This window comes from Rhipicephalus sanguineus, chromosome 6 (assembly GCF_013339695.2).
Source record: "Rhipicephalus sanguineus isolate Rsan-2018 chromosome 6, BIME_Rsan_1.4, whole genome shotgun sequence".
In the NCBI taxonomy this organism is placed as follows: Eukaryota; Metazoa; Arthropoda; class Arachnida; order Ixodida; family Ixodidae; genus Rhipicephalus; species Rhipicephalus sanguineus.
Window position 1 is genome coordinate 86,211,471 of NC_051181.1, and position 25,496 is coordinate 86,236,966.

The 25,496-nt window shown below is 48.6% G+C and overlaps 1 protein-coding gene across 2 annotated transcripts in view; it reads right to left on the minus strand.

The window, feature by feature from the left end:
- Positions 1-18,155, minus strand: part of LOC119395979 (uncharacterized) — a 58,968-nt gene extending 40,813 nt beyond the window's left edge. Inside the window, exon 1 of one of the 2 annotated variants that reach the window (XM_037663010.2) lies at positions 17,998-18,155. In XM_037663010.2, the coding sequence (XP_037518938.1) occupies positions 17,998-18,039 (42 nt within the window). In that variant the 5' untranslated portion in view covers positions 18,040-18,155. Of the gene's footprint in view, positions 1-17,101; positions 17,207-17,997 lie in introns of those variants that run through there. The other variant, XM_037663009.2, reaches the window with a different exon arrangement.
- Between the last annotated feature and the right edge of the window lie 7,341 nt (positions 18,156-25,496).

The following is a 25,496-nucleotide window of genomic DNA, read 5'->3' on the forward strand; positions in this document are numbered from 1 at the left end:
TAAAGGAACGCACCACCTAATATTTACCTAGTGATGTTGCGCCTCAGATATGCGTAATGTTTGCTTTTTGATCAACAATGTATAAAAGTATGAACCTAGTCAGCCGTTCACGATGGCTGGCCCTTGGGCAAGTGGTTCAACTTTGGCCGAGTGGCTGAAACGAGGGACGTGCCGACAAACAGAAAGACAGACAGAAAGACAGACCAAAATTTCTGCGTTTAAGTTCCCCAAGAAAGACTATCGTCTTTAATGAGAAATAAATTAATATAGAAAATAATCTTGCTATTTTGGTTAACTATTGAACTTTGCATGGAACTGTGCTTATTGTGTAAATCTCTTTGTTCTATGAACTGCCCGCTGCCAGCGCCTGCCGCGTGACACGAGCGCACATGCGATCGTCGTTGTCTTCTACGCGCTCACAGCCGCCGAGCGCCCCCATATTACAAACAACGAAAGCAGTTACTAAGCACCAGAAAGAGCTCTAGAAGGTCACTGTGTGACCAACGATTTTCATGAAAACACCATAAAAGCGAAGCAGTCCATACTGATAGCCGAAATAAAGCCAGGCATGCGCGCTTGCTGTTGTGGTTCGCGCATGCGCGCTTCGTAACGCGCTTTGTCTGTGTCGTCCGTCTATGCCGTGTTTGTGAACTTTGCAGCGCTGCCTTCATCATCCCTTCTGCATAATGGACTGTGGCGACGCAAAGAGGTGCTTCTGTGTGCGGTGCAGAGAGCGCATGCGCCCGCACGAAAAAGTTATATTCGAGAGGAAGGGTGATAATAAAAGTTCAGTTGTTGTTTGGGACGCGAGTTATTCACTTGCGCAGCTCTGCCGAGCGACGCGTCTCAACATTGCTGACCCGGACGTGATCCGAACACGCAGCGACCGGAGTGTCGAACCAGCCGCAATATGGATTCAACATCCACGACCGACGCCACTCCGACAGTCTCCGCAGTCGACGGTAAGCTGCCCCCTTTTTGGACTGAGGACCCCGCACTTTGGTTCATACAAGTGGAATCTCAGTTCGCAGCCAGACGAATCACCGCAGACCTTACGAAATACCACTACGTAGTCAGCAGTCTGCCGCCCGCCATAGCCAGTGAAATCAGGGATCTGTTGCTCGCACCACCTGTCGAAAACGCATATGCAACACTAAAAGAAACCCTGGTTCGCTGAGTTACGCCCTCCGAACCACAACGACTGCAGCAATTGCTTCGCGGCACGGAACTCGGCGACCGCACTCCTAGTCAGCTTTTGCGGCACATGCAACAGTTGCTCGGCGAGACATCAACCACGATAGATGGAGTATTGCTCCGAGAACTTTTTTTGCAAAAGTTGCCTTCAGGCGTCCGCATGGTCATCGCGGCCTCAGAGCACAAGGATTTAACCGCAGCCGCCGAACTTGCTGACAAACTGGTAGCAATGACACCGCCCACACCCATGGCTGCCGTGCAAGCGCGACAGCCTCTAAACGAACTTCAAGAGATGCGTGAGGAGATTGCTCGACTTGCCGAAACAGTATCAGCTTAGCACACAAGCAGGAGGGCGCAAACGATAACCGAGCCTAACACGCCGCTACCGCAAAAGCAGCACGAGCATATCTGCTGTTATCATCGGAGGTTCGGAAGTAGTGCGCGTAAATGTGTCCCACCGTGCGCGCACTCGGGGAACAGCCGCGGCAGGCACTGAGGGCGACCAGTGCTACTACGTTGCCTCCAAGTCGTCCCTCAGTATTCTTTATCACCGACCGCAACAACGGAATACGTTTCTTAGTTGACACAGGCGCCGAGGTGAGCGTTATACCGGCGTCACAAGCTGAAAGAAAGAAACCTAGTACATCGCCCTTGCAAGCTGTCAATAACACGGTGATAACAACATATGGCCATCGTTCACTGTCGCTGAACTTCGGTTTCGGCAGAACGTTTAGCTGGGTGTTCATAGCTGCTGAGGTCAAATTCGCCATACTAGGCGCAGACTTTCTCCAGTTCTTTGGTCTGTTGGTCGACGTCCGCAACAAACGGCTTCAAGACCCTGTTTCTCGGGGAGCGGTACAGGGCACGCCGTGTTGGCACCCCCCTATCAGCCCGGCCTTGCTTAGTCCGGCTGGAGAAGCGTACTTCACCGCAATACTACAAGAGTTCCCAGAGCTGACGCGACAGCCACAGGCATTCCCAGAAGTAAAGCACGGCGTCCTGCATCACATCGAAACCACAGGCCCACCGGTCTATGCGCGACCACGGCGCCTGTCACCCGAGAAGCTGCGGTTGGCTCGACAGGCGTTTGCCCACATGATGGAACTCAGGATAGTACGTCCTTCATCCAGCCCATATGCGTCACCTCTTCACATGGTCCCAAAATCGACAGACGGTGATTGGCGCCCTTGCGGGGACTATCGAGCGCTGAACCGGGTGACCGTGCCAGACCGTTACCCAGTCCCGCACATTCATGACATGACCTCCTTCCTGCATGGTGCTACCATTTTCTCTAAAATAGATCTAGTGCGAGCATATCATCAGATACCCGTAGCACCGGAGGATATTCCCAAGACCGCAATAACAACGCCGTTCGGAATGTTCGAGTTCCTACGCATGCCTTTCGGCTTACGCAACGCCGGCCAAACTTTTCAACGGTTTATGGATGGCGTTGTTCGTGGCCTCGACTTTTGCAAGGTATACCTCGATGATCTTCTGATTGCTAGCAGCACTCCTGAAGAGCACGAGCGGCATCTGCGCTACGTACTCCAGCGACTGACAGAGAACGGCATCGTTATAAATACGGCAAAGTGCGTGTTTGGGGTACCGACACTATCATTTTTGGGCCACAGCATTTCAAGTGCCGGAGTACAGCCCCAGAAGGACAAGGTGGAAGCAGTACGGCAGTTTCCACAGCCGAGAAACCTCCGCCAGCTTCGAGAGTTCCTGGGACTAGTGAATTTCTATCGTAGGTTTATCCCGAAATGCGCCAACATCCTTCACCCTCTCCACAGCCTACTTGCGGCATCTGGATCTAAGGCAACTGCCATTCAGTGGAACGACCAATCCACACAAGCATTCCGGATGATTAAGGAAGCTCTCGCAAATGCTACCATGCTCACGTACCCGCAGCTGGGTGTTCCTCAGTGTGTTATGGTAGACGCCTCCGATGCAGCGATTGGAGCCGTGTTGCAGCAGAGGGTGAGCGGAGTGTGGCGACCAATCTCCTTCTTCTCCAGAAAACTGAGCCCGTCCGAACGAAGGTACAGCACCTTCGGTAGGGAACTCCTGGCCATATACGCGGCTATCCGGCATTTCCGACATTATGTGGAAGGACAAGAATTTTTTGTGCTCACGGATCACAAGCCACTCACCTACGCATTGCGCGCGAACTCTGATTCTGGTGCGCACGTGGCACGGGAGCTCCGCCAAATGTCGTACATCGCAGAATTCACGACAGATATACGCCATGTTAGTGGCACGGATAATGCTGCTGCCGACGCTCTTTCGCGCGGTCCAGTGAATGCCATCAGCCTGCCGAGCGGCGTGGACTTCACCACACTTACGACGGCTCAACGCAGTGATGGATAATTGAAGCGCCTACTGACATCCCCAACCAGCGCCTTGAAGCTGCAATGGTTGGCAGAACCCACAGGATCCGTATGCTGCGACATGTCTACAGGCAGGGCCCGACCGTTCGTCCCCTCGAACCTCCGTCGCAGCATTTTTGACTTGCTGCACAGCCTGGCGCATCCCGGGATTCGAGCCACGCAACGGCTATGCACAGCGAGGTTCGTGTGGCCAGGAATAAACCGGGATGTCCGACACTGGACACGAGAGTGCCTCGCATGCCAGCGCTCCAAAGTTCAGCGACATACTGTGACCCCCTTGGGATCCTTCCCTCTACCGGACGGTCGGTTTGCACATGTGCATGTTGACACTGTGGGACCACTGCCGTTGTGCCAGGGGCAAAGCTACCTGCTAACCTGCATCGATCGCTTCACGCGATGGCCGGAGGCAGTGCCCATTCCAGACATGACTGCTGATACCGTCGCCCGCGCATTTATCTTCCACTGGGTGGCCCGCTTCGGAGTGCCGGCAACCGTGACTACGGATCGCGGAACACAGTTTGAGTCAGCCCTGTTCGCAAGTGTCACCCGGCTCTTGGGTACTTACCGCATCAGAACAACTGCCTACCATCCGATAAGCAACAGTGTAGTGGAAAGGTTCCATCGCCATCTGAAGACGAGCCTGACGGCTACTGCGAGTCACAGTTGGGTAGATGCACTGCCGTTTGTTCTATTGCGCGTAAGGACGGCTCTGAAAGCAGATATTGGATGCTGCTCCGCTGAACTGGTGTACGAAACAACGCTTCGCCTCCCAGGGGAGTTTTTCACTACCAGTAAGGACGAGAACGTGTACGCGAACGCGGACTACGCCGTGCGGCTACGAGACATCATGAACAAGCTACGCGCTGTTCCTCCGCGTCCTCCCGCAGCCCGGTCAGTCTACGTGGACTGGGAACTCTCCTCCTGCTCTCACGTGTTTGTGAGGCACGACGCCGTACAGCGTCCACTCCGGCCCCCGTACGACGGCCCCTTCAAGGTGCTGCGACAGGCACACAAGCACATCACAATCGACAGAGGTGGTCGTCACGACGTGGTTTCTCTAGACCGCGTAAAATCAGCACACGTGGACTCCGACAGCGAAGCACCCGCACCACCTCGAGCTCCATCTTCGCAGGCACCCCCGGCAGACCACGTAGCGCAGCCCCAACAAGTCCTCAAACGGTTCACGCGGAGTGGACGGTGTACGAGACCCCCGGTGCGCATGAACTTATGAACCGCAGTGGGTCGTCCGAGTGCAGCCGTTGCGCGCGCACTCACTAGGGGGGAGTACTGTGGCGACGCAAAGCAGTGCTTCTGTGCGCGGTGCAGAGAGCGCATGCGCCCGCACGAAAAAGTTATCTTCGAGAGGAAGAGTGATAATAAAAGTTCAGTTGTTGTTTGGGACGCGAGTTGTCCACTTGCGCAGCTCTGCCGAGCGACGCGTCTCAACAGGACCTTGTGAATATTTAGGTGTTCCGTTTTATAATACCTGAATAAAAAATTGGCGAAGCTTGCAGTAGGCCGCGTAAGGCTTCAACCAGCATAGATGGGCGATTCTGAAGACTAATCTGGTTGCTTCTAGGTTTTTTCCAGACCTCAGGTAGGTGATGCAGTTTGCTTAGAGATTGCTTCAAGGCGTTGCTAGGCTTCAGCTAGGGGATGCTAGATTGTTTCTACATTCATTTCCGCGTAGAGAGGTTCGATTCAACCACAGACAGTCACAGACACGACACGGATGCCCAACTGCAGAGGCAGAACCTCGCGATGAAAGCAAGCGTTCGCACCTCTCATAAATTAACGGGTACGTTGTCGGCGTACGCCTTTCATCGGCTTGTGATCTTCTCGCAGCTGCAAGGTGATGTAGGTTGTTTCAAGGTTGCTTCAAGGTCGTTCCTAGGCATAAGGCAGGTGATGCTAGGTTGCTTCTATGTTGATTCGCAGCGCAGAGAGGTTCGAGTTAAAACCGCATGCAGTCATAGACACGACAGGGATGTCAAAACTACAGAGAAAAAACCTCGCGCTGAAACCAAGTGTTCGTACCTCTCACAGATTTATGGGCACGTTGTCGTTGGCGCAGGGCTTCCATCGCTTTGGGGTCTTCTCTCAGCTGCTAGGTGATGCAGGTTGTTTTAACATGAAAGTGGTTTATGCGGGCGTCCACCAATACATTTATGACGCATTTCTATTACGAAAATGCATCAGCAAAATGAACGCCATCAAATAGCAAAAAACAAAACAATAAGAAAAATTTTGCGTGACAGGAGTCGTACCCGCCACCTATGGCCGCGAGATCGAGCAGAGTCGCCGCCTGGCGGCTACTGGCTGAAGCGCGCCTAGTGTGGCATGGCCTCCGAGATTAGCCGGCGGCGCGCCATGAGTGTGGATTGCTTCCTGCGTCGTCTGCTAGCCAGGTCGTGTTTGCATGTGCGCGTACGTCCTGCACGTTCTCAAAGGGCGGTTTGTTCTGTTATGTTAGCGCCAGTTTAACTGCTCGTATGTATACCTAACATGGTGTACAGAAGCAAATGGGCTTGCTCGGCTGCATGCGCATTCTAATAAGATCAGGGAGTGCGACTTTCGAGGGGGCTGTGTATTCGTGTCGTACCCTTCGTTCGCCAGAATCATTTCAGTGTAGGTGCCGCTTTCTGCTTCAAGCACGTCGTAAAGTGTGCTTGGCCTAGTCCCAAACATGAGGAGCACTAAATAGTGTGTGAATCCCGCGTTTTAGCGACACGGTAGTAAACAAAAGCGAGGCTCATGCACTTTGGCGTTGTTGTTAGGTGTATAACTGCGGCACTTTAGTTCATGGTGAGCTTTAGTTGTGATTAAGATGTCCTTTTATTGTACGGTCGTGGTCCCACTACAGCGAAATATTTCTATCAAGTGAAGTCCGACACTTCGATACTCAAACTGTCTCCTAAAAAAGACAATGGAATGACACGTCATTCATAAGACGAAGTTCCCGCGCGCAATGTTAACTTGGAAGAAGTTTATGAAGAAACACCCGTGTGCTTAGATTTAGGTACGCTTTGAAGAACCCAGATGTTTTATCCAAATGTCGCGGGATCAAATCCCAGCCGCAGCGGCTGCATTTTCGATGGAGGCGAAGATGTTTGAGGCCCGTGTACTTAGATTTAGGTGCACGTTAAAGAACCCCAGGTGATCGAAATTTCCGGAGCCCTCCACTACGGCGTCTCTCATAATCATATCGTGGTTTTGGGACGTTAAACCCCACATATTATTATTATTATTATTATTATTATTATTATTATGATGATGAGCTCAGATGTTTAAAATTAATCCCGACAGCGTGCCTTACATTTTCGTCGTATAATGTCACGCAATACCTCTGTTTTTAATTATCTTGAGCGTTTGTGTGGAGTTGTTATAAATTGATGGACTGCAGCGCGGACATTGTTTGTTTTAAAAAAAGACACTTATTCCATAAGATAACAGGACCTTTGTTGCATCATTGTCGTGCACGCAATCAATCGATGAAAACTCTGTGCTAAACACTCTTACATGCGTATGCGTGTTCGCACGAACAGTGCTATTGAACTCATTGCACAGGAATATGGGCTGGTATACAAATGAAGAAGTAAACACTTAAGTAGTTCAGGCGTGCTACAGCAGTGCGTCGTACACAGAACGCAAGGTAAACACTTACAGAGAAAACAACAAAAAACGTCCTATAGTGCGTAAGCGCAGACTGTCACCCAGGGCGAGCATACCTTTCATCGGCAGATTACGCTTCTCTCACTAGTAATAGTAACGTTGGATGATCTTCGTGCATCGTTTCAACAATGAAGAGCGTATATATTACCAGTAAGCTGCAAGCAACGCATTTTATTCGCCGACAATCGGCTCAAACAGCTCACAACGAAGCGACGCTGTGTGCATTTGTGTACGCGCCGCCGACCGCCTCTCCACACTAACGCGGCGACGGTGCTGCCTGCTATAGGTCGATCTCGCGGCGAATCGGCCCGCGACGATAGCTGGCAGGCGTTAAGCCCACTGAGCTACCGCCAAACACATAACGGGGGCTACATGAACGCGCGATGGACGGACGGACGGACAGACAGACAGACGGATGGATGGATGGATGGATGGATGGACGGATGGATGGGTGGATGGATGGATGGATGCTCTGAGCGTCTCCATAAAAATGGGGTGGTAACATGTGTGCCACCAGGCTCGAAAATATAAAACGTGCCGTTGCTGCGACCGTCCCATTCGGCGCGTTTCCAATAAAACGGTAATTTCGTCAACGCTTTAACACACCGCGAGGTGGTGGATTTAGTCCAAACCTCGCTCAGAGCATCCATCCGTATCGAAAAATAGCTCTCCGACGTTCGCCTGGTTGTCGCACCGCGTTTCCCGCTCTCCCTGTGAGAATCAACGGCCAGGCTAGAGGGTGTCACAACGTGACACCCTCTAGCCGTGTCACAACGCTTTGAATGAGTGCATAACGCGTGTCAACAAGCGTGTCACAACGCTTTGAATGAGTGCATAACGAGTATCGGTGTTTATTACGTGCTTGTTGATGCACGAGATTCACCATGTGCGGTGTCCACGTATATGTTAAGTCATGATCATGGGGGTTAGTCGTCGGCCCGGAGATGTGCCACTACACTCCAAGAAAAAAAAGCGTATACGTGAACCTTTTCGGAGAGTTCTGACTTGCCACGTATACGACGCTCTTTGAGTCACGGTGACTCTCTTGGTGGGTCAGTGTCGGCGCGCTCTAGGAGAGTTCCCTGACCCTCTAGGCAGAGTGGCAGGACTCTTATCCGAAGGATCACGTTACCACTTATAGGGAGTCAGACGACTCTTGCCGGTAACACTCCTACGGGGTGTCAAGCGACCCCACAACTATTTTAAGCTACTCATTTGACCCTTACTATAATTTTGTGCGACTACTTTTGAAAATGGTGAAGTATTAATTTTAAGCAAGTCCAATAATACTTGCCGTTCTACCCAGCGACTGAAAAAAACAATCGTTCAATTTTAGCATTATTTTAATGAAACTCGTCAAAACAACACACCTTTCGCCGCAAAGCAATATAGAAAGCGCGAAAAGATGGTCTGGGATTTCCAAATAAGTTGAGGTATTCCTCATTTACCTGCTTGTATGAGTATAGCCAACTAAAATGTGTGACTGATGTGCATAGTGTCATATCGTGCAAAATAAACTGCAGAAATCGGCATCATGTTTCAATCTTTATTCCTTATGATCAAGAATAAATCAAAAAGTGGTGACGGCTGGAGGCATCAGACTTGTGACTTCTTATGCTGTCGCTCCTGTTCAGCGTGAGCACCATAAAAACGATATCTAAAAAACAGAAGGTGATATTATGATGAGAAAATGAAATTGCAGTAAAAGTTTGCAAAATCTACACAATAAGTAGTTCACACGGACATAATGAAGGCTCATAGCAAAACAATAAATGCAAACAGGCATGGTAAGGAACCAAGTTTTACAGCGAAAGCTGTTATCAGATCATTTCACCGGCCGTTTTTGGCGCCGTAGTTGTCCGCCGCCGCCGCCGGTGTCCGTAACCAGTATCGCTCGAAATAAGAAAAAAAACGAAATAAGAAAAAAATTCCAGGATGGAATGAGGCTCGAACCTGGGCCTTCTGCGTGGGAGCCCACTATTCAACCTCTGAGCCATGCCGGTGCTTGAAACTGCTTTGCAAAAAGGTCCTATACAGGCTTCATGTCGGGAAGGAACCACATTAGCATATGCAATATAGCATTGTAGAAGAGTAAAATAAGCACCACGCGTCACACAACGCGAATTCTGTAACCAGGCGTCAAACAATGCGAATTGCGCAACGAGTAGGTTGTTGAATGCTTTCAACCCATTACAAAGGGATCTGCCATAATTCTTCATCGTCATCAGGCACAGCATCAACAAAGTGCGCATAATGCCTTACATGCGTTTAGCAGGTACCACGGCTCTCTGTAGAATGAGGCACAGTGCCTGCTGCCCTACTTCTCAAAACTTACGATTTATAGCGTAGTGGGTTCCTTGCAAGTGCACTTGTATTGGTTGCCAAAGAAGCCCAAAGCGCAAGATCTATTTCCTCGGGGTCTCAGTAAAACTACAATGATTTATAGCGTAGTGGGTTCCTCACAAGTACACTTGTATTGGTTGCCAAGGAAGCCCATAAGCGCATGATTCATTTCCTCGGGGTCTCAGTAAAATTACAATGATTTATAGCGCAGTGGGTTCTTCGCAAGTGCTCTTGTATTGATTGCCAAGGAAGCCCATAAGCGCATGATCGCATGATCCATTTTCTCGGGGTCTCAGTAAAGTTCTTCGCCCCCCCCCCGTATCTCTCTCACGTCACCGTATGTTATACAGCATGATGGGAGAGGGAAATAGCGACCGGGCGTCACCCAATGCAAATTACATAACTGGTGGACCGTTTAAGCTTCCGACCAATCAGAAAGGGCTGAGCCATAATCCTTCATTGTCATCAGTCGTCGCGTCAACAAAGTGCACATAATGCCTTGCAGACGTGTAGCTGGTGCCTCGCCTCTCCGTCGAATGACGAATAATGGCTTAGTAGGTGCTTCCCAACTTCGCAAAAATTGTGATTTATGGCGTAGTGGGCACCTTTCTAGTGTACTTGTATTGTAGCCCCAAGAGAGCTTACAACGTGCTCTAGAAACGCCGCTCTTCCAGCGTTCGCTGTGACTGTGCTGCGGTTTCAACGCAGGCCAGGCGCTTTTTTTTCGTTATCGTGTAAAACACAACTTGCAAATAGTAGCTTTTGTAACACGTCATTTGGCGACAAACTTGCAGTGCTACATCATGTGAGTCTCTTTTAAACAACAAACGAAATTGGTTTAAGCTCCTTTGCGTGGGTACCACTCACCTCTTTTCCTACGTCGTCTTGTCCAACCAAAGGAAATTTAGGACCGACTGCCTCGTACCGTTCACAGGGCGAACGCCGCTGTTGATTTTCCCATGACGAGCGGTGAGGCGCCAGACCAAGCGACACCGTTTCCCCGAGTGTGGCTGTCAACTGGAGTGAAGAGGCGGGAGAAATGATCCGGGATTCTGGGAATAACCCAAAAACACACACACTGCTTATTCGTATTTAAAACCACCAGTTGTTCAACACACCGTTACCGCACACACATCTGACACGAGTGTTTCGTTCGAAATAATTTCCCAACGAAAATAAATGTTCACGTAAAAGGCAGCGGGAACATCGTTTCGTAATAAGCACTGGCTATGCACGAATGAAAGCACTTCTTTTCTGAGAAATCGCTTCAAAATTTGGTTTCAGAATAAGCACGGTTTTGCGCCAGCATATTCCAGCACCCAAGCACATCCTCCGGCAGTAAGGGGCACGCCGTGAGTGGTTACTGACCGCATGTTTTATAAACGTAACCCATTCTTTAATACTCAGCAAACACATTCGAGTACGAGCCCCCGAACGACACCCAGCGCGCGCGGACGCCGTCTACGTCGAGATCAGACATATATGCTAGAATTAGCGCACATAACTCCCACAATCACGTACACTCACTTGATTCTGTCATAGCGTCATCGCAGATGTTGGCAAACCACGAAAACAGCAAACAGAAACGAAGGAAAAGAGTGTACGGCGGCGGCCGCAACAACGCGCGCCGTCGAAAGTCTCTAGCTTTTTCACCTTACCGGCGAGGCGTGTTCAACTTAAGTGACTAACGCGTACGTGCTGGAAGCATCCTACTATATCTGCACCTCAAGCTACTATCTTTAAGCCAAGAAAAACCTTAATATATGGTGCATCTAAGCGTTCTGTAGACGGGTTTTTTTTCACGTTCCCACGCGCGGAAGCACGCTGCACACTCAAGGTTGATGGAAATGTTAGGAAGTAGACTAAAGCTCATCTCAAAACGACATCATGCCCCTTAAGCAGTGCAGACACGATGTGCGATCAGCAAAAAATGACTCGCGATAATTGTTTCCATGGCTCATTTTATGGGAGCTTGTACAGCAACGCGCATAACGGTGTCAACCCGTTAACTGACAGCTTTACTTGGGCATCCGCAACAGCCCCGCGGACGCAGGCTGCTGTTGAAAATGGCTGGCAGATAACTTCCGCAGAGCTGCTGCAGACAGCCAGCTAAAGCTGTATAATTGGTACCTACAAAAGCAGTACACTCACCGTTAACGGGCGCACGTTGTCCGTGTCAGCAGCTCCATGCGTGACTCCATGCGCCCTCCAAGCGTGACTTCGAGCACGGAGTCACGCTTTTCATTTCATCAAATGTGGTGCGATAGAGGGTCAGGTGATTAAGAGAAGTGATGAACAGGAGATTAACATACACGTGTTCATGACCACTGAACAACACAAAAGGTCTCGGCAAAGTTAAAAACTTAAAGAACAGTGGAATAAACAAACAGAACATAACATTAGGGCACATAATAAAAAACACAATTTTTATACCGACAAAAGTGCAGAAGAGCTTCTGATATATGCGCACGGTATTGCACAAAGTTATCATGAAAAAATTGAACATTCACTGCAATGCAAAAACAATGAAAGCAGTTAAATACGTAAAAATAGAATAATAATGTAAAGATCATTTTAAAGATGTGAAAATGAACTCCACATATAACACAACTAATATTGGCCACACTTGATTGACTACATTTTCGAAAACGCTGATTTTCATAAAACTAGTGATGATAAACGTGGAGAAAATGAACGGATGATATCGGAGGGTTCATGGCATCTCCTCTTGAAATGCGCCGATTCTGCAATTCTTCAGCTTTTCTCTGGGCGCACCGATAAGCTGTGTGGCATTCCGGAGTACATTAAGAACACTTCCGCCCTGAAGAAAAGGGACAAGTTCCAATCAGATAAAGATCGCCGTCGACTCGTGCAAAAGTGAATTCGTTTGTTCGTCTCAGAGCAGCACAAGTTTTCATACATTTACCTACCGCCTTAGAAACGCGGTTATAGGCGATGGCAAGTAATTAACCAGAGACAAATGCAAAGCACATATTCAAGCACGCGGTTCTGTGAGAGTTGTAAACCTGTATGTATAGTTACGTCGCATGGGCTTCATGTCCGCTGCTTGTTCGTACAACGGTTTAAACGCAGCATCGGGCCCTTTTCGAAGCAGTCATTTTTTAAAACAATAACTGTAGCCCCACTGTAGAGAACAGCTACTCGGTATGGACGTGAATTCAAACTGAAACAATGACAACCGCGACTCAAAGGGCACGCTCACCTGTTGTTCTTTTGGGGGCCGGCACATATATTCCGGGACTTGTTCTGGAAGTATTCGAGCAACAAAGCACTATGCATGAACAGCTCGAGTCGTAAAACATCGCGTCGCACAAGCACACAGCGTGCGAGCACCGTGAAACGGACGAGCGACGACGGCTAACGCACGCCTTACCAACGCCAGACACGAAACTTTCCAACGGATTTCAAAGTGGGCGGCGCCAGCAAGGCGGCGGAAAGCGCGCCAGCGCACCTCCCGGAGGAGAGGGAGTTGATCCCGCCAGAGAGGGGGTTGAAGAGAGTTGGGAGAAAACAGACGAAACGCAGATTTTAACTCTGATCCCAGTTCATGGATGGCGCCTCAATTTGCCATACCAGTCACGTGGGTTTCATTCACTAGCCTGCCCGCGCAACCAACGCGACGCAATTCAATAGACCGAGCAGACTAACCCCCGTATTCACAAACGCTCCTCGACTCGAATTTCGTCCTTCACTTGAACAAGTCGAGCACAACGCCGCTGTTCGACCGAAAATGACGCCGCGCTTCTCAAGAATCGCTGCAGATAATCGCTGATATGCAGTGATTTGTTCCGCCTAGAAACGGCGCTCCCATCTACTTTCTCAAGTCAAGGTGGAGCGTTGACTGAAGGGACGTTCTAGAATACGGGGGTAACCCCCGTATTATTGCGATAGCAATTACATGGACAGTCTCGCCTGGATTTTGCCGTCGCCGTCGCCGTCATGCACCGTATATGTATAAGTATGTATATATATATAAAGCCCCAAAGAAAAATAATTCAGAAAAATGCTTCCGAAGCGCGGATTCGAACCAGGGACCTCTTGCTCCGCAGCGAGTGGCGCTAGCCACTACGCCACGGAACGCAGGTCCTCCGCATAGCTAACGGCGAGCGTTATATACACACCCTTTTCCACTGGACGGACTCGGAGATGGCCGGCGCTCATAAGCGTTTCTTCATTACCAGCGAGATGGCGCTAGGAGCGCGACGAGCGCATTTAAAAGTCGTCGGCGAGCTCGCTCGCTTCTTATATTTGCGCAAGGAGAACCTCGGCCTTCCGCTGTCTGCTCGCGCGGTTTTCTCGTGGTGAGGGCAAGAGGGATGTTTCAAGCTTTAACCGTGATGTCCGCGCTCATGTTACGGAGCGCCGCTAAACGACGCCGCTAAACGAACAAACAGAAGATGAGCGCGAACTATCAAGTGTCGCAGCTTGACACTTGAAGCACGCTAGTTTCCTTCGCTGCTTCGGCCACCTTTGTAACAGGAGCGCTGTTCAAACTGAGAGTATCCATTGGCGAGCCTCACTTCGTATAGCATTAGTTTCTTGCTATCGCATTCATTGCTTCGCCCTTGCGGCGAAACTGTGATTTTTTTTCAAGAACGTCCCTTCACTCAACGCTCCACCTTGACTTGAGAAAGTCGATGGGAGCGCCGTTTCTAGGCGGAACAAATCACTGCATATCAGCGATTATCTGCAGCGATTTTTGAGAAACGCGGCGTCATTTTCGGTCGAACAGCGGCGCTGTGCTCGACTTGTTCAAGTGAGACGAAATTCGAGTCGAGGAGCGTTTGTGAATACGGGGGTGAGAGAGAAGGCCGACGCGCGGCGCCAGCCTGGCTACCTCCGTCGGCGAGCGAGCGAAGCGAGACGCGCCAGAACGGCGCCGAACGACAAGCGCGCGATACGTACAGTGCATACGACGTCGCCTTCATCACGGAAGCCAATCGAAACGCGCTTCAGGAGAGACCCGTGACTCCAGCTGGAAATGCGAACTCTCTTTCTCTTCATCTACCTTCCAAAAGGGGTCTAAGGGACACCCGAAGAGAGTCACGCGACCGTGACCCTCTTTTGACTTTTTTTTTCTTAGAGTGTAGGCGTCAACGTAAGCGCGTCCACATTAAGCGGTGCCATATCTGCCAAACAGTAGACATTGTACAAGCTCTCATATGCCAATGCATTATAAACAACCAACTACATCTGTGACGACACGTTTCACTTTCGTGTTATACAGATTCCTATGACAGAGGGATGAACCATCTTTTTTATGTTGCTTCTAGGTCGTTGCTGGGATTTAGCTGGGTGATGCTAGGTTGTTTCTACGTTTATTCTCAGCGTAGAGAGGTTCGAGTTAAACCGCACACAGTGATAGACACGACAAGGGTGTCAAAACTGCATAGACAGAACCTCGCGCTGAAACCAACCGTTCGTACCTCTCATAGATCTACGGGCACGTCGTCCTTGGCGTAGGCCTTCGATCGTTTAGGGGTACTCTGGCAGCCACCGTTGCCTTTTCCTCGCCGTACGTACTCGCGGTCTTTGACTCGCCGCCGTCGCTTCGCAGCCATTTGTTGGGCTAACTGTTGCCTTCTTCATTTTTAGTGGACCAGTCGTGAGGAGCTGGACATGGCCAATTTTAGTGGCATATACCCGTTTATGATGACGACAGTTTTTGGTTCGCCGGAAAAAAAATGATTTGCTAAACAGCTTTTCTGTTAAAACTGGCCCCTCGCTTCACCAACTGCTCATATGAAACGAAATAAAAAGCACACCGGGTACACCTTGCGTCAGACGCCCAAGTGGGGCAGGAGATGCAGCGGGGTGACTCCACACGCAGCAGTTTCAAAGCAAAAGAGAATATATCTAAGAGCGCCTGATTACCCATTATTGACACTTTCAGCACGTTGCTCAAGCACAAAGACGTAGAAACAGTGATAATTGTTAGTTCACGCTTGTCCTGTGTATACCTGTGGGTTCTTTTCGGGCGTCTTTCATTGTGCTTCAGCAGCGCGCTGCAAGTAGCAAGCTACTTGTCGTTCTTCGTGTGACATTCCAATTATTTGCTTTCGCACTCATTGCTTCGTCCTTGATACAAAACTGTGACTTTTTTATTGGTACTATGCATAGAGCTTTCAGAGTATCAGTAATCAAATGACGTCCGACTCCAGGATTTTGAAATATTTGCGCAGTGCAGCCACGATTGTCGCTTACTGATGCTTCCAGGGAATCACATCCAGAAATTTCCATCAATGGGGACGAAGGGATGCCCGCTACTTTATCAAATAATTACAGCATAACATGCGTATTGTGAAGGTGAGGAATTTCGAACATTGAGTGGGTACTTCTTTATATTCTCCTTTAGTTTACACTGTGTATCTTAATTGCTAAAGTTACATCTTAGAAATAACACCCCCTACGCTTAGCATATCCCTCGACATCGATTATTACACTAGTGGGATCGGCCATAACTGTTCAAAGCGATGCTTTCTCTGACTGTTCAAACGGCTTTCCGTAGGTTGCCATGGCCTGGGACGCGCCTGCGCACATTCTCAGCAGAGTTAGCACCACTCTTGAGAGAGAAAAAGATCACATTTTCCCACCCCCTTTCTCCTACGTCCGACGACGCCGCCCTACGCTGCCTAGCACTTTCTGGTTCGTTGTAGAAGGAAGCGTCTCATTTCCTCAAACCACTACTACTCGGCACCTGTCGTGCGAAGAAAAGCAAAGAGAAGTTGGCAGTGGAAAGCAAAGAAATGTGCTCGCAATAAGTTCGAATCAGTGAGTGGCGGGAACCTTCTGCCGGAGTGCGGCGCGGCTACGCCAATGGAACCAAAGATGACATAGTTCCGGTTGGGTCGTTTCACACCCGCATTATCTGCGCGCTAGCGTGGGCGTAGCAAGACCAACTTTCTGTCGTGTATTCAGAAGTTCCTGCCGTAACAACCACGCAAAAAATAAAAGCGTGTATACTATATATATTAACGTCGGTCATTGTTAGCCACGAGGCTTTGCCGAATAATAGAACCATTTCAGGTTTCCTTTAACCAACCATGAACGCTAATATACCATGGCTATTATCATTTACTGGGAGAGTTCGTTCACACAACTTAAGGTAGAGACAACGCATAATTCCGTAAGCTTGCAAACATAAGACTCTATTATTCCTGAGCCTCTGTTAGAATAACGTGTCCCTTACCTGCGATAGTCACCATATAAATTGAGCGGGTCATCAGAAGTTGAGTCACGAAGATTTAACGGACGAACGCACCAGTCTGATAACGAGAGATGCCATATAGGTACAGTGGAGGCCTCCGTAAAGACGTCGGCCTTAACATACAACCGCAATTTTATCAACATGCATGCATTTCACCTCCACAGAATCGCGCCTGCTTCTGCACAGAAGCAGGGCTCAGACTTCTCGGCAGATGACAGAATACCTTTGCCCATACGTAATCTCGACGGGTATCACATAAATAAAAAAGGATTACTTCTCTGAGCTGCTGTAGAGTCGCCTTAGTACGGTTTTTAGCACCAGTTACTGCAGAGGCCCAAAGCATAAAGGCAATCACGACGGAATTCATGTTGTGGTTTTCTCGGGTGAACGCTACATTCCATTTCTTATGGAGAATGCGCGGTCTATATATACAACGAATCGCTCGAAGAACTATTATATTTCCCTTTTCTTCAGCACAGCTGTTTCTAGAGAGGGTCACAAACAGTGTCGCATGTATATAGATGACGTTCCAAAGAGATTTCACCATTTGAAGGTCAGGAAAAACGTGCTCCTAATTTCATTGGGAAATGCAGCGTACACGGAATCACGTTGACGTTTCCGAGGATTAAAGGACACCTGCTACAAAAATGAAGGGAGTGTTCGTATATCTGACTTAATTATAAAGCTTGTGATAGTATATATTTGCAACAACCAGCATCATCAGCAAAGGAGAGCCTGAAACGTCAAGAAGCTAGGCGCTCTTCAAACGACAATGATTGCCGGCAGTAAAGCAGATACTTTCGTCGGACGCTGCACCCAGTAAAACAACATGTTCTGATAGAAGTCTGTACTAAAATGTAAGTGTCATGAATGCTTTGTTTCATGTCAAATTGTGCAGATCTGAAGGCAATGAAAGTAGTGTCCTGCTTGAAAAGTAGGAGCAGTTGCGCTAGTACTTACGTGTTTACAAAACACCTTGAAAAGTGTGACGGATAATGTTCGTAATCCCAATCGCAGTCACAGGCATGTCCGCCTCAAAAACGGTGTGCGGTTCGTGGCGTCTGGCGAAGGACGGGAGGCAGCCGCTGATGCCGAAACTCAAAAATAACGCTTATTAGAAGGACAAACTACTTGCAACGGTTAAGCGCACAGTTCAATCAACACACTCACGGCCACCACAGTGGTCCTCATCCGTCGCCGCGCCAGGCACATGCCGCATGTGAAGGCTCTGTTATACTCCGACGTCCGACGCGAGCGCCCGCTAGCACGTTGCGTTTCCTCACGCCGAGCCGGCGACGCTACGCCAGGCGCAAATCGGTCTCCGCTACAGTCGAGCCGGCTCCAACGCACCGGTGCGAGCGCATCTAGAGGAGCGCATGCGCAGTAAAGCAAAAACACCCGCGCCACCTGTCGGGAACCGACGAAACAGCCCGTGAAGCAGGTTCCTGTACATGCGAGCAGGGTGTCGGAACGAAATGTTTTTCGTTTCGGTTTTAGTTTCGTTTCACCGCAAGAAGTTTCGTTTCGTTTCTGTTCCGGAACGAAAAAAAAAACGTTCCGTAACGGTTCGTAACGTTTTTTTTTTCTTTGTATAAAAAAAGAAAGCATGAAAAAGGTAAAGCAATCATTAAAAAAACATTGGATTTGTGATGTAGTTACTTGCTCTCCTCTTAAAGTGGGACAAGGGTAAAACACGTTCTTCAGAGGAGCGGAAGTAACTGTACCACGTATTCCTACCAACTAGCACAAACCAGTATTCATTTCAAAGTCATCGTATTTATTTTCTCACAAGAAAAATACGAATTTTTTTTGTTGGCTTAATTCTTTGTGTCAAGGGAGTGAGCACGATCTCAGAAGCAGCACGTCATTGAGTGTACTCTCTGATGTGCGAGACCGCTGTTCTGATAAAAAGATCGCCAGGCCTGCGTGAAACACGCAAGTCACAGCAAAAGCTAGAAGAGCGGACTTTGTAGAGCCCGTTGTTATCTTTTGGGGCAACTAATATAAGTAAACATGCAACGTACCCACTACGTCATAAATCGTCGCAATTTTTCTGAAGTAGCGAAGTTCCCACTATGCCATTTTTCTTCATTCTTCGGAGAATCGCGGTACCCGCTACACATCTGTAAGGCATTATCTGCACTTTGTGCTGTGGCTGATAATGAAGAATTATGGCTGAGCACTTTGCAGTGGGTGGGAAGAAGTGTTGCGGAATGGGCGCCTCCATTCGATTCCAATTCCATTCCGGGGAATTAGAACTTGCCGCAATTCCATTCCTTTCAATTCCTCGGATTGAAAAAAACTGAGCCCATTGGCGCTCAGGGAATGGCCTGGCAGTCCGGTTCCATTCCTGTAATTCCTCAACGTAGGGAAGGCATCTTGATAGATTTATCGAGTTAAGAATGAACGCCCCATAAAGCTGATGTCATCAAATGCATTAAGAACTGCAAAAGTACGCAAAACATGTTGCCAAGGTCGAGGAATAGTAGCTTGGTGACATATATCGTGCAGTACAACCACCCTACCAATTCCCATAGGGGCAGTTCTCCCGCCACCGATAGTATTTGCGTGGTCAACATGTTTGAACGAATGGTGGTGTTTCAATATTGTTTAAGCTTAAATCTGTTAATGCTAAAATGACGACATAGCGTAATTTTATGCTGTCAAAAGCGCCTTTGCATCGAATACGGAACACTGGGCCGCACTGCCCGTCAGCACTCACGCTTGTCAAGCGTACCTCGCAAGCATGGATGGGGTGAGGAGAACTTTCTGTGTTCGCCTGTGCGCAGGTATGCAATGTCTTCCTTGTCGCAAAGGTTATTTACGTGTGTCAGGTACTAAACTGCTCGTGAGATAAAGATCAGGCTGTGCATAGAGTATTCGCCACTTTCGTGTGGGGGTATCAATGGGGACCAACGCGCAGGGGTAATTTGTTTCTCCCTTCGGTATCTGCTGGGATAATGCATTTGTTTGTACACTAGCTTATGCCTCCGTTTGTAGTAGGCGCGTTGCTTATAAATGTACCGTGCATGTAATCAGCTAAGCCATTTTAAAAATACTGCTTTAGTGTTAACTTGCGAGGCTCTGACTTACTAAAGTTTGAAGCTTGAAAAACAGCACGTAGACGAAAACGTCCTCTATTTCCGGAAAAAGACGTAATTCCATTCCCATTCCATTCTTCCGAGCGTTGTCCCCATTCCATGCGGGGTCGCGAAAATGTTGAAGATTCCGGAGTCATTCCAATTCCGGAGTGGTAACTCCGCAACACTGGCGGGAAGCATTAAACCACACACTCTTTGCGCTATTAGCATTGTGTGATGACTGGTTGTTATTTTACTCTTCTGCCTCCCCTATATTACATATGTTAACGCGATTCCTTGCCCGACATGACTCATGTGTAGAGTATATTTGTGATGGAGTTATAAGCACCAGCGTGACACTGTGGTGGAAGACCCGACTGCCACGCAGAGGGCGCGGATCCTAGAAATTTGTTCCTCATTTAATTTTTTCTTATACCACGCGATAGCGGTCACGTACACCGGCGGCTGCGGACAACTATGGAGCCGAAATCGGCTGTTGTGATCTCATAACAGCTTTCGCTGTAACAAACTTGAGCGCCGACAGTGCCCTCTCCACTTTGGCCTGTTTGACAGGCGCGCAGAAGTCCACTTGCGTTAATATGAACATCTCTGGTTGCCACTGTTCTCGTTTTTCGCACAATTTCAACATATCTTTGCTTTGGATTTCCTGTCTGTGGTACGCGCTAATACTATACCCCGCTAATACTGTACCCTCAGTTGTTCCAGATTGCGAAATTTTCTGGTGAACCGAAAAACGATTGAAAAAATTTCGGTTTCACTCCGGAACGAAATAATAAATAACGTTTCGGTTACGTTTTCGTTCCGGTCAAAACTATCGTTTTTTTCGTTTTTCGTTTTCGGTTTTCGTTCCGTTCCGACACTCTGCATGCGAGTCCGGCGCGGCCGGCGCGAAATGCAGCAGGATCTATTCGGCGCCGAGTGACGCCCTCGAGCGCCAGCAGCCGTCTGCCGCGTCGGCGGTCAGCCGACGCCGGGCCATAGAGGGCTGTTTTTTTTGCTGACGTAACGTCGCCGCTGCGCGCGCGCGCGCTCGACGACGTTACGCTGGAGTATATCAGTGGTGCGATCTTGTACGCGTTACAAAATAACCACGGAGGCGTGGCATTACATCCAGCCGCACGTGACCGCACATGCCGCACGCGAATGGCCCATTTGAACCGCGACAGACGTCACGGCTCTGCATTGACCAATCGCGTGCGGTCACGTGCGGCTGGTTGTCATGCCACGCCTCCGTGTTTATTTTGTAACGCGTACAAGATCGCACCACAGAGCCTTCGAGTCAATCGCCGAGTCCCCCCGCAGCGTGTGCACTGCCGCTTTTGTAGCACATACGTGGGCCGCGCGCACGCCCATTGCGCAGAACGTGTCAGTATTGTCTAGTGGTGCGCGCGGTTCCCACAACGCACACTGTTGATCTTCTTGACTCTGCTGTGCTTTGACTAAGACATACCTTACAATTATGGTCGCTAAAAAGACCTAATGCGTCTATTATTCCACGTGAAATTGTCTTACGCGCCTGCAGAAAAACGCGCATGGGAGGAGAACAACTTAGTTTGTCACTGCCTACGTAGAATACGAAAAAATATGCCGTCTTTTTAAAGCTTGAGTAAGATTGTAATAGTTGCTAGTTGTTTGAATCATGTTTCCACTAACTGCTGATATAATTAACATTCGTGAATAGGCGTTCACTGTTTTCATAAGCCAACTGAGGAGCGAGCAATATTGTTAACATGATCGAATGTCTACATGCTACCCTTGCATAGAAATTGTGATGTATAATGCTATTCGCTCCGTGTGTTTCATGATATACCAATTCGCTTATATGTTTCATTACCTACCACCAATAGCCATATGCAGTAAACCGACTTCCAGATGGCGGACGATCTCCTTACAGCGAAGCAGTTGGTACGAGAAGAATGTTAACATTTCCTATCTCTCATAATATTGTATCTTGAGTTAAGAAAATCATAACGCTGTATATTCATATAAGGATAAAATGGGGTAACATAGTAACAGATGCGCGAGAAGGAGTGATACAGACTCGTGCTTCAAGTTCGTCAGTCAACTAAAAGCTAAGGCGAACACACCCTCCGCTTCCTTGTGGTCGCTCGCATTTTACCAAATGCTCGTAAAACAGGTTCTCCTCGGCACTGTGCGTAACTAAGGCGGTATTAATTCAATACTTTCTCACATAGTAAGCCATGGTATGGTTGGTTGGTTTATGGGGTTTAATGTTGCAAAGATATTCGGGCTATGACAGGAACCATAGGGAAGATCGCCAGATAATATTGCCTCCTGGGATTCTTTAACGGGCACTGATATCGCTCAGTACACGAGCCTCTACCATTTCGCCTCGATCGAAATGCAATCGCTGCTGCCGCGTCTTCCGGGTGAGCAGCCATGAACCGCAACCAGTAAGCCCGCGCGGTGGCCCGGTCTTGCTAAATATAATGCCCACTAATTATATTCAGTAGCATGTGAACGAGTATATCAACCTTCATTATTTGCAACATTGCCTATTAGTGCACAGGAAATGGTCGTTAAGCAGCACATAAGTGGTAGTGGTGCTACAAGGCACTTTTTCTAAATTCACACTCGTTCCTCGTTTCTATCATGTATCGTCGCGTTACCACCCTGTGTATTAGATTGCTGTCGTCCTTCTCTTCGGCACCTGTCACATGGGGAATAGGTGGCAGGTAAGAAGATAGCCTTGCTTCTCAAGCGCTTCACCACATGAACTAAAATGGCGAGGTGATACCGCGCTCAACTCCAGGCTCGATTCAAAAAGCTGATGTAGACATTTGTTATGTAGCGTAAGGGGCACTATACTACAAAAAAATAATAGCATCATACAATCACGTCCTCAAAGCAGAAACCCCTGAGCATGTTGCATGCCTCTGGTATTAACAGTATCTACATGAGACGCTAATAGACAGTTTATTATATATCCAGACATGCTTTCATTGCCGTTATTGAGGAGACAATATATGCTAACGTTGTTTTAGGCTGCGGGTTTCGCCCATCTGAAACAACGAAACTACGCGGAACCCGAACGCAACGATACCGGCCAGCGGCTAGGTATCTGACAACAGAATACCTTATCAAGGCCGAGACAGTATGCCCCCCGCAAAAGTATGCGCCGCTTTATCCAATCGCACCATCGATTCAGTAATGGAGCCGCGGTGGTGGTACGTTAGTTAAAGTGCTCGGCTGCTCACCCAGAGCACGCGGGTTTGATTACGCCCACGGCAGGCACGTTTCGATGGAGGCGAAATCCTAGATGATCGAGTACTGTGCGTGCAAATGAAGCCTAGGCGATCGAAATTATCTGGACACCTATAATGGGGCGTCTTTCGTAATGATATCGTTGTTCTGGCACGTAAAATACCATCAGATATTATTATTCAGTACGTGGAGGTGCGCGTCTACCTGACCGAAGGCACGAGCTGACCGAAGGCACGACCGAACAAGCTGACAGAAGGCACGAGACAGACAGTGGACCATTCGGCTAACACCGCTGTTCTGCTATGCGCAACGGCGCAGCTCAATGCCGGATAGCGTACGAAACATCGCGCTACGTTAAAGGGCCCCTCACCACCCCGAGTTCAAGCACGACGGAGGGCTTTCTTTCTCACCTCCGCTACCCTTACTTTAGGTGACATCGCCTCCTGGCCTCTCATTTCTTAAAAGCACGTGTAGAATGCCAGCAGTAAGTGTTCAGCCTATCAGGATTTCGCGTTTTTCTGTGCCACGCTGTTATCTCCAAATGCACACTCGATAACACACAAAAGGAAGTAAAATCAGTCGATCGCGGACGATGGTCAATGTAGACAAAAGAACGGGTGGGCGACTGCATGGCAAAGCAGTGTAGATACCAATTCACAACCGATATTTCGCGCATATAGAGCAATGGAGAGTATGTACCATAAGGACTTCACGTCAATCACTGTTCTTGCGTCATGAAGTGATCCAGAAAGGCGAAACACGACAGAAGAGAATAAAGCGCTCGTTTTTTTTAAGAGGCTGGTGAGGGGCCCTTTAAGCTGCTGATCTGTAAAACGGGCAGCATCGACAGCGTGACACACTACTTAAACAAAAACTCGCTAAGCTCACTCACTGCACGGTCACTGTAACGGCGGGGTTGCCAGGTTTGGCTACTTTGTGCCAAATTCGCTAATTTTTTAGGCCGGTACGGGCAGAAAAATCATCTTGGCTACTTTCGTGTCCCCTCAATTTGAGCAAAATTATCAATATCTGGTGACGTCGCAGCCGCTGGTGTTCGAGTGTATGGGGCCAAAACATGGCAGCCATAGCATGCTTCCAGCTCCAAATATTGAATTTTCCATTGTGATTACGGGGTTAATGAGTTTGAATGAAAAGGATGGTGCTGTGGCCTAAGCAGGCGTAAGGATCAATGGTCGATCATGACATAAATATAAAAGAAAACTACACGTGTATAACCTGTCACTCAAGCAGGCCTCGCGCACACAAAACAATGCTTTTGGATGCCTGGTCCGGACTCAGCGCTAACTGTTGCATGGGGCCTGTCTTTGCAGATCACCCATTGCCGAACGCGGCTTTAAACCACAATTGCACGTGAACCGGAGTCGAAAGCGCTCTGCATCCAGGGTACTGTGCACTCATCGGCATCACAAATAGGACGTCCGGCATTTAAGTGAGCACTGATAAACTGGGCTGCTGTAAGGTTGACAACTCTGCTAACGAGGTAAGGCACAATCTAGTAAGTCGCTTAAGTTGAGCTTTAACCGTATCGTCAAGGGGAATACCGAGGCGGACCGCGACGTTTAACCTACACTTTTGCTTTGTTTACGGAAGTGTATTAAATACTTGAGAGGAACCGCTCTATTCAGTATAAGCTGTAATCACTGAACTGATTGATCAGTAAGATTCCGTGTGATGCATGACAATGCAAGGCAAGTCCAGGCCTTAGCCCATTTGTTGTCCAACAGCAAGACCCAGTTGGTCGTATGTAAAGACAGTGTTCTGCGCTCGAACATCAGAAAAATTAAAGAGTAAGGCGCTGTTTCTTTTCTGTTTTTGTCACCAATGTTCTTGGGCAAAGTCTACTTATGGTTCTGTAAATATTTTTCTGCCCCGAAGCTTTCTCCATAAGGCTGCGGGGGAAGTCCTTCTGTCCTTCAGGCAAGAGATAGCCATTCTCGACAAACAGCAATATTGAAGAAGAGCTTCTGGAATACCCTTTATTTCGTAAGACAGACCTGATATTTCTCCGGCGTTTTGCCTCCTTTTCCAATCTACTCAACGGCAACCATGGAGTGACGTCACCTACGAGGTCTTCCCCAATAGCCCCTGTTATACGAGGTGTCGCTAGCACCTTGCTGAAATTTTGCATGTACCGTATTACGCATGAAACGTGAGGAGGCACGTCGCTGCGCGCTGTTTCCTCAAAACGGTAGTTCCAATTAGCCTCGCGGCGATGCTCTTTAAATTAGAGGCAAATGACCCGTGTATATACATATACGACAATGATGATGGGAAGTTTGACGGATTCAATGTAGTGGGACATTAGATATTCAAACAAAGGAA